The following is an 18728-nucleotide window of genomic DNA, read 5'->3' as shown; positions in this document are numbered from 1 at the left end:
TGACAAATGAGCACTACTAACTATACAAATCAATGGAAAATGCCGTTCAGAATTGAAATGGTGGGTGCTAGCCACTGAATCGCACAGAATTGATCCATGGTGAGTGAAACCTGCACCCAGTGGGAAATGTGCTACAAGTCTGTGACCATTTTAAAGTGGTAATAGGCAGCACTCTGAATATGGAACGGTAGTGTTACGGTTGATCTGTGTTGATTCCCAACTCCAGGTCTTTTAACAATCCTATCTTGTTTGTCATTGCTTGTCTCTTCTACTCTATGAAAGGCAAAAATGCCCCTATTACCGCTCAAAAGTTTGGGCTTTGGAAGATAGAAAAAACTAGCGTGACTTCGTCATACTCATATTCTAGTCAGAATGTGAGTCTGATACTGCTCCATAGGGCTTTGATTATGAGGCGTGTCTTAACCGAACCAGGAAAAAAAAACCTCTGCACTCAATTGGATAACCTACAACCAATCAGAGCAACGCAGTAAGTGTTTTTTTATGAGCTACGCAAATTGTCAACAGAACTCAACTACACGCACGCTGGAAGAAGTAGTAAAATAATGAGTGTTGCTTCTTTTACTTGGTCCTCCATGAGTGCGACGGTGCGACCACAGGAGAAACCACAACGACCACAGGGTTTTCATTGAGTCCCATCTTCTTAGCGACCATCGGAGCCAGCTGATAAAATAAACTTTTGCCGAATCCCGTAAGGACGGCAAACACATCTTTCCGATGGACAAATGCCTTGATTGCAGTTCTCTGTACGTCTTTTAAAATGAATGCGCTGTCGATTTCTTTTACAACAGAATCTATACATCTCAATTCTCCAGCTGCAGTCACCTTTGAGAAAAAACAGTTCAACCAAGGCGCTCTTTGATAACGTCATGATTACGTAACTGCAGATCATCTGTCCATCATCGTATAAAGCCCGCCCTGGCAATTTGATTGGCCCGTCTAATTCTGAACCGATCATAATTACTCCTCAATGGATCGAGTCCAGACCGAACTTCCCGACCAAAAAATGTTGTGGGTGGGGTTCGGGCTGGCATCCAGGCTAACAAAAAACAGTAATATTGTGAAATTTCAGAAATTTCACTGTTACTCTTCAGTGTCACGTGAGCAAATCATAGTAATATTAAAAAGTAGGATTTCTTACTATTATCAATGTTGAAAACAGTCTGCATTTTTTCAGTATTCTTTGATTAATAAAAATTTCAAAAGAGCAGCATTTATTTGAAATAGAAATCATGTATGAATGTAAAAGTCATTACTGTTACTTCTGATCAATTTAAAGCATCATTGCTTAATAAAAGTTTTTTTTTTTATAGGAAAAATCTTCTGACCCCAAACGTTAGTGTATCTATTAGAAATGTAGGATAGGCCTAAAATAATATATTTTTTAAACAAAAATGGACTGAGCTATGAATATTTTGGTTTTCACAAAATTGAAGTCTTTGTCTATCACTCTCTGCTGCTGAAACTTTGATTCATGCATTTACTACATCCGGAATTGACTATTGCAACAGCATTTTCTATGGAACATCATTCAAAGTCTAAATAACCTCCAGAACTGGTTCACTCCCGCTCTCGTGACAACATCACCACTGTCCTTCAAAAGATTCACTGGCTGTTGTTTTTTCCCCTCATTATTTCCAAATCATAAATTTCCCACACCACAACTATGCTTGAGTGGCCCATTAAATTAATCATATTTACTCATCCTTATGTCCTTATTTTGTCCATGGAACACATTTTTGAAGATTTTTCAAGCATTTCATTTCCATTCGCTTTGCTGCTTTTATGTAAAAAAAAGAGAGAAGATTTTTAAGAAATTAGTCTAAAATTAGGTAACTACCTTGTAATATAGTTATTAATATAATGTTATTTTCATATTAATTATATACTAGTTTTATTGTTGTTTTAAATAGCTTTTATGTGGATTACCATGAACTTCACTTTATAATTAATTATACATTATGAATTATTCACATTACTAGTAGTTCAGTCCTTCGGAAGGTATGACAAAAATAGTTATTGATTAGCTAATAGTGAACTACACATTCAACTGAGCACTATTACTTACTAATTTGTTAATCAGAGTTTTTTGTTAGTTAATAGTAGTTACTAGTACCGGTATGTCAACTTAAACTTTTTTAATTTCATTTAGTTCCCATGACAACATTTCTAATCTTCATTTAAGTTTTATAAGTTTAAGTTTTCATATATTCATATTTCATTTTATTTCAGCTTAATTTCAATTAACAAAAACAATTTTAATCATTTTGGTTTTAGTTAACAATAACGACACTCTTTAATGCAACAGACCGCAGTTTATGCCCTCATGTCAATTTTACACCAAAACGCATCAGTCATCAATTTTTACTGACGTGTTGTAGCAACAGAGTGATTAATGTCATGCTGACATTCTTCTGAGGCAGAGCCAAGTGGGACATGCCAGGACACTACTCAGTTATGGATCTAGCTGTCAGTTTTTGATAGAATAAGCTGCTTTAATAACAGAAGAGCTTTAATTTGAATCTATCGTTTTATCAGAAAAGCTTTCAAATTCAGTACAATGTGACATACCGGTATTCATGAAAAATGTACCGCCCATTTGGGGTTTGAAGATTAGAACAAAAGGTCGTAAGTCTCCTCTCAATTTGACTGACAGAACGGACTGCAAGAGATTTTGCTCAGATTGTTGCATCTGTTGTGGTCCCATGAGCCCACAGGCCATTATAGCTTTTGTGTCTGCTCTACTAGTCTCACTGGGTTCAGTTTTATTAGTTCCTGTCGGGGTCTGGCCTACTTTGCTTTGCTGTCTGTGTCTGGACAAAGTTATTATCTAATGTAGGCTAGTATGAGACAGAAAGACACTCGTTTTTGTAAATTTGTGACACAAAATTTAGTAGGATTTTTCTCATTTTTCACCCCAAACAGTTGCACATTACATAAAATGGGTGTAATTTTTCACGGTCCAAAGATGAACGAGCACAATTAGCCACATGCTTGCCTTGACACAAAAACAAATCACCGCGAGTCGTACTGAGCACTAAATGTGACCAGAGGCTCAACCACCCTTAACGTGATCTTCAGCGATTTGTAAAACTACACTTTTTTTTAAACCAAGGACCTTCAGGGTAAGTGACAGATATTCATCACATAAATACAATTTTATCATAGTCCTCCTGAAAACGGATTATACTTAATAGCAGGAGCATTCAAAGTCCATCTATAATTGATTTACCAGTAATTATATCTAATTTATTGTCAAAGGCTGTGGATTTTTTACTAAGGTGATGCTTTGATGCCTGTAGTAATGATGTTTTAAAGGGGGATGAGTTTAGAGATACAAAGAGAAAGCTTTTCTATGCAGGTACGGTAGTCTAAAAGCTACTGTCAGACCAGCTAGTCAATGTTGTCTGGCAACATATTTTCAGTCAAATTATTGGCGGTTATTTGTCCTATATATGCATAGCTGTTTATTGTTTGCATTCATTTATTCGTTCCACCGGGGTGAAAGTTCGGAGGATAAAGGCTCTTGCTTTTACATTACTTTACAGGAGACGCAAAAAGAAATATTGCAAGTCAGTTACCGTTTAGTGCAAGAGATGCACCTTAACGGGGAAGATTTCCGAAAAATGCGACAGTTTAGGCTTACTCATGTTGCCATGCAAGATAATAAGTTCATTTTGACTGCCTCTAGGGGGCGAATTTTGAAAGTCGTGTCAAAATGTCGTGTGCAGTGGAAAGGCGTTGAGCTTCAGCAGTTAGCCTGGTCTGGAGTGTGTAGTGCTGTAACTACATCATATTGGGGGTTGTTTTGAAAAAAAAAACACGTTTTTGCATTGCATTGCACTGCTTTTCCATTGTATTTCTATGTAAGCATGCGCTAGAAATACTTGTTTGGCCGTTGCGTTCACGTCTTCCATTTTTTTTGCAACGCCTCATGCATCATGTTCTAAAAATTTGGCGCTCAAGGTAAGATAAGGTCAACTTTTAAAAATTGTGTCTCATGACCTTGCGGGTTTTTTTTCATTCCACTGCCCTGCGTTTTGTATTTTGAAATGCAAAGGCAAGTTTTATATAAATAGCGTCTTACTCCACTGACCCAAGTTCCTTTACTAATTGCTAATAAATGTAGCTTGCCTCTAAGTAAATAGTTAAGGGTGCTCTAAGCGATGTCACGCGTTTTTTAGGCCAAAACTTTTTTTGTCACATACAGCAAACATCTCCTCACTATCCGCTGGCTGCCTGTCCCCTGAACACACTGTAAAAAAACGCGGTCTCTGCAGACACCCCAGGCTCCACAAACAGCAACAAAAACAAACTGGGCTTACCCGCACCACGAAACATAACAAACTGTTCCAGCCAATGACCGACAAGAAGGGTTTGGGGGTGTGGTTTGGGGGGTTAGTGTGCGGATGAGGAGGAGGGAGGGTCTAGCTAGCCTCCGTTTTGTTTGACAATAGTTCGAACGTCAACAAGAAGTGACGTCACCCAGGATCGCTTAGAGAACCTTTAAATAGTATACTGAATGTCTTTTAAAATATTGCTGTTGCCACCGTTTTATGCAAGCCTATTAAAGGAGGGTTAGCTACTTGGCTTAAAGCAACTTTTTTGTCACTTTGGAGTTAAGTGAGTGGAATTCACTATCATAAAAAAACCGCTGAAGTAATTAGTAGACAGGTGGTGCATTTGTTGTTCGCAAGCTAAATGATTTCAAAAGCCAAGAAGAACCATGTTAATCTTGTGAGCAATGTTCCAACCATAACAAAAAGCATAACAGGATTGACAGAAACTATAACAAACTTCAAGACAGTGTAAACAATTTGTAGTCCTGCATTAGTTTGTTCAATTGCAAAATATAATTATGTCAACATTCTCTTTGTTCTCTTAGATTCTGCCATGATGTCCTTTCTTACAGTATAATACTCCTTCATTAAAGCTATGTTGGTGTGACGTATTGTGACAAACCATGGTGTGACTGCCGTAAAGCAATCCAACCCTTTTGCAAAACTGTGTAACCGCCCACCAAACTTACATACTCCCAGAACAGACCTTTTTTTTTATGGATTTGCATGGGAAACAAACAGAAGCCATTCGCCTTTATTAGATGTCAGTGTACCATTATAAAGATTTTAAAACTGATATTTCAAGGTAAAAAACGTACATGCTTGCTTTAAAGAGATGGTTCACCCAAAAATGAAAATTCTGTCATCATTTACTCAACATAATGCCACACTATTATTTCCTATACAGAATGCAAAAGAAGATATTTAAAGAAGTGTTTTTCTTCATATTATAAAAGTCATCTAAAGCAACTATACTTCAAAATGACTATAGCACTAAGCATCTCTCTCATGGGTCTGTATTTTCATAGTTGAAAACCTTCATACTTCTTTTCTAAATATCCTTTTTTTGAACGAGTCAAACTGTGCAGATTGGTAAAATAATTACGTTTTTGTGTTGAGATCGGGTTAGCCAATCGAGCAACTGCCATTGAGATGAATGAGAATAGTTGAGGATGACTTATTGATGTAGCTTGATTACCCAGACAGTGAAAGCTGTGCCAAAGACCCATATGTATTTGTTGAAACAAGCCGTGACTGACCCCAGCGAATGTGTCCCCTGTAGGTCTGCTGAATAGCAGGGGCACAGCAGAGTGATGCGTCTTTTGCTTCATGTAAAGAGAGCACTGATTGCTTTCTGTGGCCCCTCTGGCCGTCAGCGAGTCTATTTCCATTATCCCTGCAATCGATTCGCTGCAGCTCCACCATCTCTCTGCCCTTTACTGCAAACTTTACCCTCTCTCTCTCTCTCTCTCTCTCTCTCTCTCTCTCGGAATCACAGACCCTCTGTTACTCAAACACATCTGTGTTTTCTTTCTCTCTTTCCATCTCAGATGTCATCAGGGCAATTGAGCTGCTGGAAAAATTACAGGAGTCAGGTGACGTCCCAGGTCACAAGCTGCAGTCCCTGAAGAAGGTTCTACAGAGCGAGTTCTGCACGGCCATTAGAGAGGTGAGTCCTACATTGAACATTGCTGTCATCTCCAGAGTTTAGCGCAATATTCTACGGGTGACAGTTAAGATATTTTCAAAATTATATTCCAGTGGCAGTTCATCCAAAAATGAAATTGATATATTCCAGTGTATATTTCACAGTTCTTTGACAGTGACAGAGGAGAATGTGTCTGAGACAGATTATAAAGTTGAGGAGGACCCTGATTATGAGGCATCCTCCTCAGATGAGCATGAGACTAGTGTTGACTGAAGTCGCTGCTTCAGGTGTTATTATGTTGATTCACATTTTTCTAGATTATTGTGCAAAGTGATCAGATGCATTTTACATATTTGCAAAAAGCTTTACAGTCCAATAAACTTTATCACAAAACCCCAAAGTTCACTGTTTTTGGCCCTTTTACTAATCAAATCATCAGCACATGATTGCTTTTAAAAGAAGAAGTGCTTCCAATCATTGTGTTCTTATGTTAGGAATAGTTACCTCCAAAGAAAGCTGTGTAGCCATCATCTTTGCATCCAAATGGCCTCACATTTAAGGAAATAGCTTCAAAGAATTCTGCATTTGAAAGAACCATTTACCAGATCATCAAGAACTTCAAGGAGAGGGGTTTAGGACCTTCTCCTCCTGAGGAATCAGCTACAGAATCGTGTCACCACCAGTGAAGAGCTGCTCAGTATTGGCAGCAGGTGATTTCGAGTGCATCTGCACACATGTAAGGCCAAGACTTTTGTAAAACAACCTAAGAAGGGCAGCAAAGAAGCCACTTCTCTCCAAGAAAAACGAAAGATGGACTGAAATTCTGCAGGACGTACTGTACAAGAATTAGACACCAGAAGACTGGTGCAAAGTTATTCTCTCTGATGAAGCACCCTTCGGACTGTTTGGGACATCTGGAAAATCGATTGAGAAGGTGCAGAGAAGGTGAACGCATGAGTACTGTGTCGTGCCAACAGTGAGGCATCCTGAGACCGACCATCCATGGGAGTGTCAAATTGTTCCTTGTCCAAACATATCCTTGATAACAGAATATGTATAATATAATAATATAAAGCCATTAAAACACCATATATATATATATATATATATATATATATATACATTTTATGTCAATCAGTAAGATTTTATGGGGATTTGCTAATTTGTCCATAGTCATGCAATTGGTATTCTGGATGTACAGTATATGGGGTAGGGGTTGATGGTGTTTTATTTAAAGGGCTATTTAAGTAGTCAACAACGAAACAAAGTACCTGACTCAAACCTTTGAAAACCTGATAAAAATTTTTTGGTAAAGGTAACAGGCTAACATTAAGAAAGATGAATAAATACTGTAACAACTATATTGCTCATTGTTAATGTTAACAAAAGAGAACTTATTCTAAAGTATTACCACTAAAACTATTACAAATTTATTTTATTAATTGAAATAAAGCTGAATTAAAATAAAAACTGAAAAGTTAAATTGTTAAAGCTAAATAGAAGTATTTAAAACTAATAAACTAATATTAACTGAAAATGGATAGAGGCTGTGGTATATATACCGAGGATCATCAATTATGGGATGGAATCTCAGCATCATCCGAGGTTGACGTTAGTGACAGATGTGCGTTGAGGGTGCGATGACAGGATGGTGTCTGTCAGGCAGAGATAGTGGCAACTGGAGCCTGTTTTACTCTGCTTCTCCCGTGAACTTGCAGAAATGCAATTATTCAGAGAATGAGGTTGACCTGAGCCACTGCGGTTTGAAGTGCAGCACCAGGGCAACATCCTAACCACTTTAAGATCTCCGTTGTCCATTAATGCTCAAACACTGGAACCGCACAAGCAAACAACTAAAAACCAATCTCACAGACAGACACATTTTTGTACTTTTGCCTGAGCATATGAACAGTGTTACTCCGGTGGAATTGCCTTTTCCCATTTAGGGGTGTGTGTGTGCGCTGCACAACACATGAGCGAGAAAAGAAGCCTATTGTGCTAATTCGATTGTTTATTTAATTAATTATTACAAGGATGATTATATGCTGCCTTTTAGTATGACACCACAGCTGCGCTTTCTGTCAGTAGTGGGCAGAGTATGTATAATCTTGTGCTTGTTTATTTTGAAACAGTATGGGAGGGTCGTGCCAAGCTATATGGAAAAACAGTGGGGAAAAATACTCACAAAACAAATATTTAGACATCAATTATTAACTTTTTACCACTAATGTCAATGTCAAGTGAATTGAGAAAATATGTCAATACTTACTGGCTATGGAAGTGCATTTTGCATTTTTATTTTAGCACTGGCTCGTTCACAAAAATAACAATAAAGTTAACAATAATAACTATATTAGCGTCGACACTAAGGGACAATATTGTTCTATTTATTATAAGCACACACTGCAGTTATGTCATCTGCTGTTTTAAATCCAAACCTACAATCCTCAAGCTCTTTAAAGTCATGTGGATTTTGATTGGCTGTCAATTTTATTTTTCATTATCAACAAAAAAAAAATCCTTTTTATTCCAACAATATCGTTCCTCTGTGTCATGATCATTATAGCTGTGGTGTGGTATTCCCAACTCTTATAGTGTCACGTTCATGTCTTGTTTAGTTTCATTATCTTGTTCTGTTTAGTTCCATTGTCATTGTCTTTGCCTGAGTTCTCGTCTTTTACAATGGTGTCTAATTAGTTTTGCACCTGTTCCTTGTTCTGTTGATTACAATCCTACAATCCCTCAGTTCATGGCTCGGTGTCATCAACCTTTATGTGTAAAGTTGTTGATTGTTCCTAGTGTATTTTAAATTCTCTTTATCTGTCATTCTGTGTCACGCATGTCTGTTTTGGATTATAAACTACACTGCCCCTTGACAGAACACTGAACCCAAGAAAGGATATAGACCCCAGAAAAAAAAGGTTAATTATGAACTTACCTGAGGTACCTGCTCGAGCTTGGGGGTCGCTCCCTCAAGGATCACACGAGGGACATCCTAAATCTTGTATGTCACCCACAATCCCAATGAGAATATGTGGAGTGGGTACTGGTTAGGTGTAAGTTCCCCTTCATCGTCTGCCTCATGCCAGCCCCACATTGCCAGCTACTCTGGACCCAGAACCCAGCCAGCCTTCAGCCAAGCCCCACACAGACTTTAAGCCAGAGGCCACCGTAGACTCAGAGGCCCACCACGAAGATTCAGCCAGAATGACGTTTGTCCTAGAGCCAGAGCCCACTAAGGAGTCTGAACAGGTGTGTGAGCCGGCAAAAGCGTGTGAGCCGGAGGCCATATTAGTGGAGTTCGTCGGCATAAATTGGAGCCCCTCCCACACTCTCGTCGCTGAGGTGCATGAAATTAGCTGGGTTCCCACTGAATTAATATTGGATGAGCTGGATGATATAATGTTTCAACTTCTACAGTCTTCGCTAGTCCTGTCTAGTCCCAAGTCCCCCTCAGCCCCCTCAGTCTTCATCTCTGCTGGTTCTGCCCAGTCCCAAGTCATCTTTGTTGCTATTGAAACATAACAGCTCCAAGTTGCTTTCATCATCATTGGCTCTGCCCAGCTCCAAGTCTTCGTCGTTGCCATTGACTCTGCTTAGCTTCAAGTCTCCTTTGTCGAAAATGGTCCCAGCCTCTCTCTCCCTCCTCCTCTGCATAAACCATTTATTTCCTCAGCCTTGCCTCTACTGTCTTCCTTCACCCCCTTGGCTCCTCCGGTAGTTCGCCCTGCTCTTCGGATCCGCACTAGGCTTCCCAGTCGTCAGCTCTGCCTTGGTCTGTGGATCCCTCAGCTCCACCTCAAGCCTCCGAGCCCCAGACTCCATCTTGGACTGCCATCCCTCAGGCCCCACCTCTCGGGCTCCCTCATCCCTCTGGCTCCACCTTGGTCAATCGTCGCTCTGGCTGTGCCTCGGACTTCAGAGTCTCCAGCTGTGCCTCGACCGACTCCGGCCCGGTCTGCCAAGCCCATGTCTCCACCTTGGTCCTCCAGGCCTTCACAGTCACCCTGGGTCTCCGTCTCCTCGGCTCCTCCTGGGTCTCCACTTTGCACGTCTCCACCTCACTCAGTCGGGCTCCTGGTTCCATCTTGGCTCCTTCATCGGTTCCACCGTGGGCCTTCATCCTGGCTTGACTCGGGGTCATCATCTGGCTATTCCCGTCTCCGTCCTGGCTCTACCCACTACTGTCTCCACGTTGGTGTTCCTTTTTCTGCCTCGTGCGAAGTGCGAAGAAGTGCGAAGTCTGATACCTTGTGAAAAACACTGGACCGTGAAGAAGAAAAAACTGTGAAACCAGATTGGAGCTTGTGATTTTGAGAAAGCTCTTGCCATTTTTGTGGGTAATATGGATCAGATGGTCCATAAACGGTTTGCTGGTATACAGTCTGTGGCTGAGATTAATGTGGCTATAACTATGCATGAGGAAATGTGCCAAAACCGGGATTGGAACATCTGTAGAGACATGCTTCAGATTGGATATGAGATTCAGTTTATAGGTTGCTACACATCAGATGACACAACAGATGAATTGTTAAGTACTGTATCATTTTCTAGCAAAGTTTCTCATCAATCAAAAAGAACGGTCCATTAATGTAATAATACTTTTGGTAGGACATCAATTCACACTCCCAGGATCCATCAGGCCAAGTTTCACCAAGCTGTGCATGGATGCCCTATGAGCTCATTTCATGGCCCGGCAATTGTGCAAGGTATCATATGGTGCAATCTGTCTCTTACATTCCCATAACGAGGGTGTGAAAGGACACAGCGTTGACTCAATTTACAGTGCCGGCAGCAAAGCTCTGCATTGCAGGGACAATGTCAATATGACAAAATGTGCCGTGAAAATGACATCTAAACCAATAACATCTAAAGAAGGAAAAATGCCACAAACTCCAAGATCAAGACTATCAGAAACTATGGTGCTTCATGACAAGAGGTCTACCTCTGGCCTATTCAGATGAGTCATCAACCTCACTTAGCCATGTGAAATTATTGCCAAAACAAGGACAACAGTGGCCAGAACATACCCACTCAAAATCACTTATTCTTCATCTCTCATGTCTCCTCCAAAAAAAAAAGAAGAAATTTTGCATATTGAGTACAAGTTTAGCTTTACACAGACAGGATCTACAGTATGCTGCTGATTGTCAGTAAAATATTTTACACTCAAAAATGTTGTTTACAGTAAAGCATTTACAAAAGAAGTCTAATTTTAGATTTTGTCCTGATTTCTAGTAGTATATGATCTACTCATTATACTGCATACTTTTTGAATGTCAGAAAAACAAATGGACTGGCCTACGATGATCTCTTTCAGAAATGATGGAACGCTTTTATGTTGTGAAAATCATTTCCCACAGTCCAGTCGTCAGAGCATCACCACAACAAACATGTATGTTTTCAAATGCAACTCTCAGAGGAATATGACAACAGGGCCATTATCAACTGAGAGCTTAGTCCATCATTGCCTACACCGCTGCTACAGGGTCAGAGATGTCAGTCTCTCTCTTTATTAATTGTGTGTGTTTATGTGGAATATCCTCTATGTGCTTGGTGGAATGGTTTGCAAATGAGAAGCATTGCTGTGAATCGGGCTTCACTGAATTGCCTGACTGACTCTGAGCAGTGTGAGAAGATTTAAGAAAGAGGAGGGAGAACAAGGTTTCAAATGAGAACAACTGAAATCATATATCTCTTTATAGACAGAGCACCATGGTTACACAAAGTACCTCACTGCGGCCTGTGGGTGGGTTTTTCATTTGGGCAGAGTAGTGAAAAAGCAGAGTGATACACATCTGTGTGTGTCAATCTCACTGGAGGTAAAACAGATAAAAGCCAACCGAACACAGTGAGTTGAGAGGAAACAGAGTGATCCCTCGAGACATGGGAGACAGGAAGACAGAGAAGCAAGGACACGATTGTAGGTATACATAGGAAAACTGGAAGAATGGCACTAAATCTTACAAGAATGTGCAGCTCACATTTCACCTCAAAACCCAAATAAATATGGAAATTCTATTTTGTGTAAAGAAATGTACACCTGTTTTTTTCATTGTAACATTATTTTATTGACAATTAAGTACATTTTCTGACAAATCCTCATTACCATAATGTGGTAATGAAAATCATCAACATTTTATTATATTATTTTCTTGATATTACTGAAAGCAGGGAATTATCACCAAAGGGGAATTTGAGAACAGTGGTTAAATAGAGCCCTATTACCCTTGCTGACTGCCTTATAAGTCACATTACCAAACACAAATAAATTGTCTTCCAATAAAATTATGATTAACAAATAGTTCCCAATACAGCATATGAATTGCACGCTGAAAAAGCTTGACCTTTAAATATATTCATGCATTTTCAAGATGCAATTAAATAACACACAATCCTCCACCCGTGGGAACAAACATGCACGCACGTATAGCCCCTGAAAGATTTACTTAGGTCTTTAATCTATTGATTTGTTCCATCTGGTTGCATTGATCCCTCACAGATCTATTGAAGTTCAGTCAATAAAGGTAAATTGATTGAAGTTTCACTTAATTGTCATTGAACTAAACATACAGTAAGCAGCTAAAAATTAAGTAGCCTAACTATAGATGATTAAGATAAAAAATGTTATTAGATTATATAATATGCAACAGTTGGTTGGTCCATGATGAAGAAAGTCACTCAGGTTCAGAATGACATGAGGGTGAGTTAATGTTGTCCGAACTTTTGGGGGGGGGTGAACTATTACTTTAACAGGGCAAGACTTTATTGCACTTGGAGCAAAACCTCAAGAGGCTTCCCAAACATGCTGTATTTTGATAAAGACGGCAAGTGAGATGCATAAAAAAACAACTGCGACAAATATCTATAAGGTGTGCAATATACTGTAGAATATGCTGTGCTGAAATATATAATTTTGTAATTGTAGAGACTTAGCAACCTCTTTCATTTCTTTTAAAGCCGTTTCTAAAGGCTATCTGATAGTTCCTGCCTGTTGAGAAGGTTTAGAGTGAATGGTTTAAAGTCACAGAGTAACAGGCATAGAAAGAGACGTTTTACTGTAAATGTATTTTATCACACTAATCTCTCAGTAGGAGGTTAGTAAAACAGCTAAAGATTCTGCCCAATGTGCTGGAGGACAGATTAAAGAGAAACTTGTTATTTAGGAGAGACGGAGAGAGGGAGACAGAGCTTCCTGTAGCACCAGCTGCGTTTCAGAAGCGCTGGTTAATGAGATAAACATAGGTTCTTCAAATCCTCAAAGGACCTCAAGCTAATAGTCTCATCCCTGAGTGGTGTGAAAGCAGATAAGGGCTCTGTACATGCACCTGTTTGTGAAAATATAGAATCGGTGATGGAAGCCGTTGCATGTGTGCAAGTGTGCACTTTAGAAATGAGACATTAGAGTCTATGGAACTGGATTAAGCTCTCTTTGCTCTGTAAACCAAACTATAAAAGCATGATAAAGGTTTGCAGAAACTGAAAGAAGAATAAATTATTCATGACAAAATGTCAAACTAACTATTTTTGGTCATGTAGACTGAGTTCTCATTGCTGCCGTAGAATTTGAACACCACAGTGCAACCACAGGTGCTCCTTCTTGAATTTTTTATTCACATTTCAGAAACAAATTAGCGCAAGTACATAAACACAAGAAAATGCTTAACCAGTGCATTGCAAGAATGCAGTCCTGTCAAACATACTTGTATACACTCTTGCGGTGCGGCCACGTTTACCTTTATACAGCGAAATGCAGTCATCTCAATAGGAATCCATGCGATTGGGAATTTTGCTTTAAGGACACTTTGAAGAATTTACCCATGCTAATTTCACACTGGATTCAAGTTTGTTAACATGCAAATTTGCCACATTTTCCAATTAAAGCTGCTTGGTTTGGAAGTTACCTCTAAAATAGTGGTGCTTCATGCAACACTATTGACATTGGACCTACTTTGCCCACAGAATTTCACAAAAGATTGCTAATGTGACCACAAACCAGATGTTATCATTCAGGTAGATGTTATCTATAAACAGATCGACAGTTTAACTAACTTTAACTCGCTAAGCAAGATTCTTTTCAAACTGTTTCTTTGCCATGACAGTAGGCTGCATCCAAAGAAGTAATATGATAAGAAGTATCGTTGCAGAATGCCTTATTGCTATTTAACCATATTTTATGTATGTAAATTTTGATAACTGTAGAGGAACTGAAACTAAAAAGTCTCTTTGTCCCTGTTTATTTTAATAGGTCTATCAGTATATGCATGAAACGATAACAGTGAATGGATGTCCGGAGTATCAAGCACGTGCCACAGCTAAGGTACGTCTGAGTTTATTTATTTCCACATCACCTACCCTGTGTTTCTGTATTACGCATACAGCATAATTACATCTGCTAAACCAATAACATCCCTTTTCTGACATCCAGAAGAAATCCATTAACTAAGATCATTTTCAAATGTTTCTCCGCAAACTGTCTTGATTTGATAAACAATCAGCAATTAGCCAGACCTGCTTGCAAACACTTGCTAGTTGCTCTTCAGACACTGTCACTGAAACAGCATTCATTCAGATTCATACTGCGTAAAGAGTGCTATCTTGTGAAAAAGAGAGGAAACATAAAAGGGGGGGGGGGGGGGGGGGGGTAGATTTGCTGAGTACTGGATGATCAGAAGTGCCTTGCTGAATCTTTAGTGGGAGAATTTCAGCCACACCACAATACTGGGTTTCTTTAGGGATGGGTCACAATCCCCATGGTAGTTTTTTAAGCAGTGTTTAATTTTTCCCTATCTTTCAGTCACTGCGGAGTGCCAGATGTCTCAGATTGACTATTGACAAGAAACTTACCTTTAAATAGATCTTAAGACTTCTGTTCTGTTCCATTCCTGCTATGGTTGAATGAAAGAATCCTGACCTTGACTGGTCGAACCTGAAATGAGACAAATTATACAGGGCTCTTTAAAACTGAATAGTCGACTAGTCATTCAGGCAACTCACCAACTGGATGATTATGAAAATATGTACTTATGCACATCCCTACTTCGCATACAGGGATATACACCAATCGGCCAAATGCTAGAGCCCTGCCAGTTAAAGGCCACGCTGCCGTCCAGAGTGTTCCGCCCACCATCTCTCTCTGCATGGATACACAGACCAGCAGACTTGTGCACAGTTACACTAGACACAAAGAGCCAAGCGATGAATGGCAAGCGAGACAGAAAACACAAAGCACGCTTGGATTCTACAAAGGATGCTGAGCAGTACCCTGCGATACCTATTTTGAATAGCTCAATAGGCCGCTCTTGTGGGTATTGTTGTAATTGTTTTTTGATCCCAGTTAGGCTTGCGTTCAGAGTAATAGTCTATTAATTATGCAAATCTGAGTAAAAACAGAAGACTTCGTTATTGAGGGCGTTCTTTGCATTTCAATATCTGAAATTTTAAAACGTCTACAGAGACACACTAATTAATGCATTTTAAAGTGGTCATATTAGGAGAAATCGAATTTTACTTGATCTTTACTTTTACACAATTCAAATGAAACAATTTGATGTACTATGAGACTGACAGTTGAAGAAATGAAACTTCCTCCCTTGTTCAAAAAGACCATTGTTGAACATGACCGCCTACATTTACTCATTAAGGATGCCACCAAATCACGGTTAATTAATAAGGAGGAAGTAGGATAGATACTATTCATAATACCAGGAGAAGACGCTTTAATTCCAGTTATATTCCAGGGCCCGTATTCATAAAGAATCTTAATGCAAAGAGTAGCTCCTAGTGACAAAATTCTAAGAAAATTCTTAAAAATGTGGGCGTTTACTCTTAAAATTAAAGAGAAAATCCTAGTAAAGAAAAAAGTCATTCAGAAAGCATCTTAACCCTTAAAAGAGGTCTTAAGTTCAAAATTGTTAGGAGTATGGACGAGGACTTTTAAGAGGCTTAAGAGTTTCTTTAGCAGAGGAGAAAATGGCAGAAAGACGAAGAGGGAGAAGAAATGTGTTGAAGACAATAGATGACAGTGAGTTAATAAGATGCTATAGATTGAATTTTTCTTTAAGGATGGCCTTGTGTTCATCCACTATCTGGGCTAACAGTCAACACTGTTCCTCTGTCCAGTCGGGCTTTCTCGTCCTTCTTGGTTTTGATTCCATGTTTGTTACATTAAAACCAACATTAAAACCACCACTTAAATAGACAGCAATCAGTGTAATTGGAAAGAGTGGAGCAATTTTTATCATTCTAAGCCAATCAAATACCTTATAGGAAATGAACAGCATGGTGAATAAAAAAAAGGATTTATACACATATATAATGTGTGTGTGTGTGTGTGTGTGTGTGTGTGTGTGTGTGTGTGTGTGTGTGTGTGTGTGTGTGTGTGGTGTGTGTGTGTGTGTGTGTGTGTGTGTGTGTGTGTGTGTGTGTGTGTGTGTGTGTGTGTGTGTGTGTGTGTGTGTGTGTGTGTGTGTGTGTGTGTGTGTGTGTGTGTGTGTGTGTGAACGGTAAAATAGGAAAAATTATTTTCAATTAATTTCAAAGTGAAGGCTTAGAATAGACCCTATAGTTAAAATCCAACCAATCACAGTCTTCAAAAGATTGTGTCATACATAGCAACGGGGTCAGCCCCGCCTCCTCACTAAGATGAACGTTTTTGTCTTTTCCATACTCAGAGTTGCTCTCAGATTGGTCCCGAATCGCTCTTAAGCTAAGACTCCTACGTAAAAGTTTTTAAGCTAAATTAAGAGTTTTCTGAAAGGATTCTTATAATCTTTATGAATACGGGCCCAGGTATATAACTAAGAGTAATGTGCCCTTTAAGTGGGGTTGTAAATATCGTAATTACAAGTTCCGAGCACATGAATGGCCGAAAAAGTCGTATTTAAAATTGAGAAGCTCGGAATTCTAGATGAGTTGCCGAGTTGTGATGTTGGAAGGGGCGTGTCAATTTGAAACATTGAGGAAATACTGGTCTATAATATAGACAATCTATCTATAATATAGAGATCAGTGAGTGGAAAGCAGGTCTGTAGTGCATTATAATGTGATTTGGAAAGTTATTTTAATTTTACATGCTGTAATTCAATAATTTTATAGGTGTGATGTACAAAACAACTTATAGACAACAAGTGTGAAGTTAATCACTTGAATTTCACAAACATTTAGTTTTGATATCTTGTATAAATACATAAATACATGTAATAGAAATGAATCATTTTCATTTTGAATTCAGATGTATGTATTTGTGTTTATTTTTTACAATATAATTATTTTGTTCTGTTTACTACTGTTTAAGTTTTAAAAGCATGACATGTCGTAATAAAAGGTACAAGGTACAAGTTTTCCGGGTGCTTTTAAGGGCAGCATAACAATAATAATAAAACAGTGTGTTGTTCCTGACTGCACACGAGGCTCTGCATAACATTTGTAGAGTGAGTAACTAAAGATTAAAAGTGATGATGTTACTGCTTAATTGAACAATTTCATTAAGAAAATGGCAGATGCTTTACAGTCATACTTTGTTCCAGCCCACTTAAGGATATCATCTAGGCCAGCCTTTCTCAAAGTGGGTGCCGCGGCACACTGGGGTGCCCCCTGACTTTGTCAGGGGTGCCGCCAAAAAATTACGTAGGCTAAAAATACATATATATATATATTTGAATTTACATAAATACATTCTTCTTCTTTTTAAACATATGAACGTATTAATAAAATTGTAAATTCATTTTAGATAAATATATATATATAAAATTAACCATAGAAATCCGTCTCACAAGACCGAAGCAAGACACACACACAACTTGACGCAAGTGACGCAACCCATAGCACCGCGTTATAGCAACAACACCGACCGCGCGAACGCGCGTCACACAGCAACTGCAGGCTCTGACAAACACACATACAAACTATACTATACTTCTGCATAACGTGTCTCTTTTTACAACAAAAATGTGAATTCTGCCGGTATTCAGACAGTCCCATGCATACAGATACAGATCCGGCCTACAATCGCCTACGTAGGCGAAATTTGTTTGACATTTCTAATCGTAAACACAGCCATGTCGAAGCCTGCAGTAATGTTTTTCATTGATGTTATGGCAGTCCACTCTGCTTATTGTTTTTCGAGAATCTTGCACTCCTGTTTGTCATTGTGCACGAAACTTCATGCCAATAAATCATCAGAAATATTGCTGACTTGTGCGCGTCTCAAGCGCACTCTTTACGCTCGTGCTAATGCCTGTTAGTTGTCCGTGGATTTGCCTATATTTGGCGCTGAAAATGGAAACGTCTTTAGACATGGAAAATCGATTTTACAATCGATTCAATGAACGTTTATGTCTCAAAAATCGATCAGGATTTTTTCACAAAAGTGATAGCCCTGTAAAGTTGTTATTATTATTGTTATTGTTATTTACAGTTCGTATTATGCTCTGTTCATTACTGTTCTGTCTAAATAAACAGGACATTTGCATTTACATTTGGGTTATGCAGTGTTTTTAATTTATATTTTACACTGGGGTGCCTTGAGATTTTATGCACTTTTGAAAGGTGCCCCGACTGAAAAAAGTTTGAGAAAGGCTGATCTAGGCTACTCGCTTTTTGAGCATATTCGACCGAAAATCACGCTGGGAATCACCCAATCTTGACTTTTTTACAGTAAGTGGAAAACAACCTTGACTAACATTATAAATGAGCCTCAGGGGAAAAATAAAATAAAAAAC

At 38.9% G+C, this 18728-nt stretch overlaps 1 protein-coding gene across 2 annotated transcripts in view; it reads left to right on the top strand.

Moving 5' to 3' along the window:
* Positions 1–18728, top strand: part of lin7a (lin-7 homolog A (C. elegans)) — a 54841-nt gene that overhangs the window by 21802 nt on the left and 14311 nt on the right. For both annotated transcript variants that reach the window (XM_056247459.1, XM_056247460.1), the window contains exons 2-3: positions 5909–6027; positions 14255–14326. In XM_056247459.1, the coding sequence (XP_056103434.1) occupies positions 5909–6027; positions 14255–14326 (191 nt within the window). The remainder of the gene's footprint in view (positions 1–5908; positions 6028–14254; positions 14327–18728) is intronic.

Source organism: Rhinichthys klamathensis, unplaced genomic scaffold (genome assembly GCF_029890125.1).
Source record: "Rhinichthys klamathensis goyatoka isolate OS25496 unplaced genomic scaffold, OSU_Roscu_1.1 h1tg000048l_1, whole genome shotgun sequence".
NCBI classification, from domain to species: Eukaryota; Metazoa; Chordata; class Actinopteri; order Cypriniformes; family Leuciscidae; genus Rhinichthys; species Rhinichthys klamathensis.
Note: the sequence above shows the minus strand (reverse complement) of the source record. Positions and strands in the feature narration are given on the sequence as shown.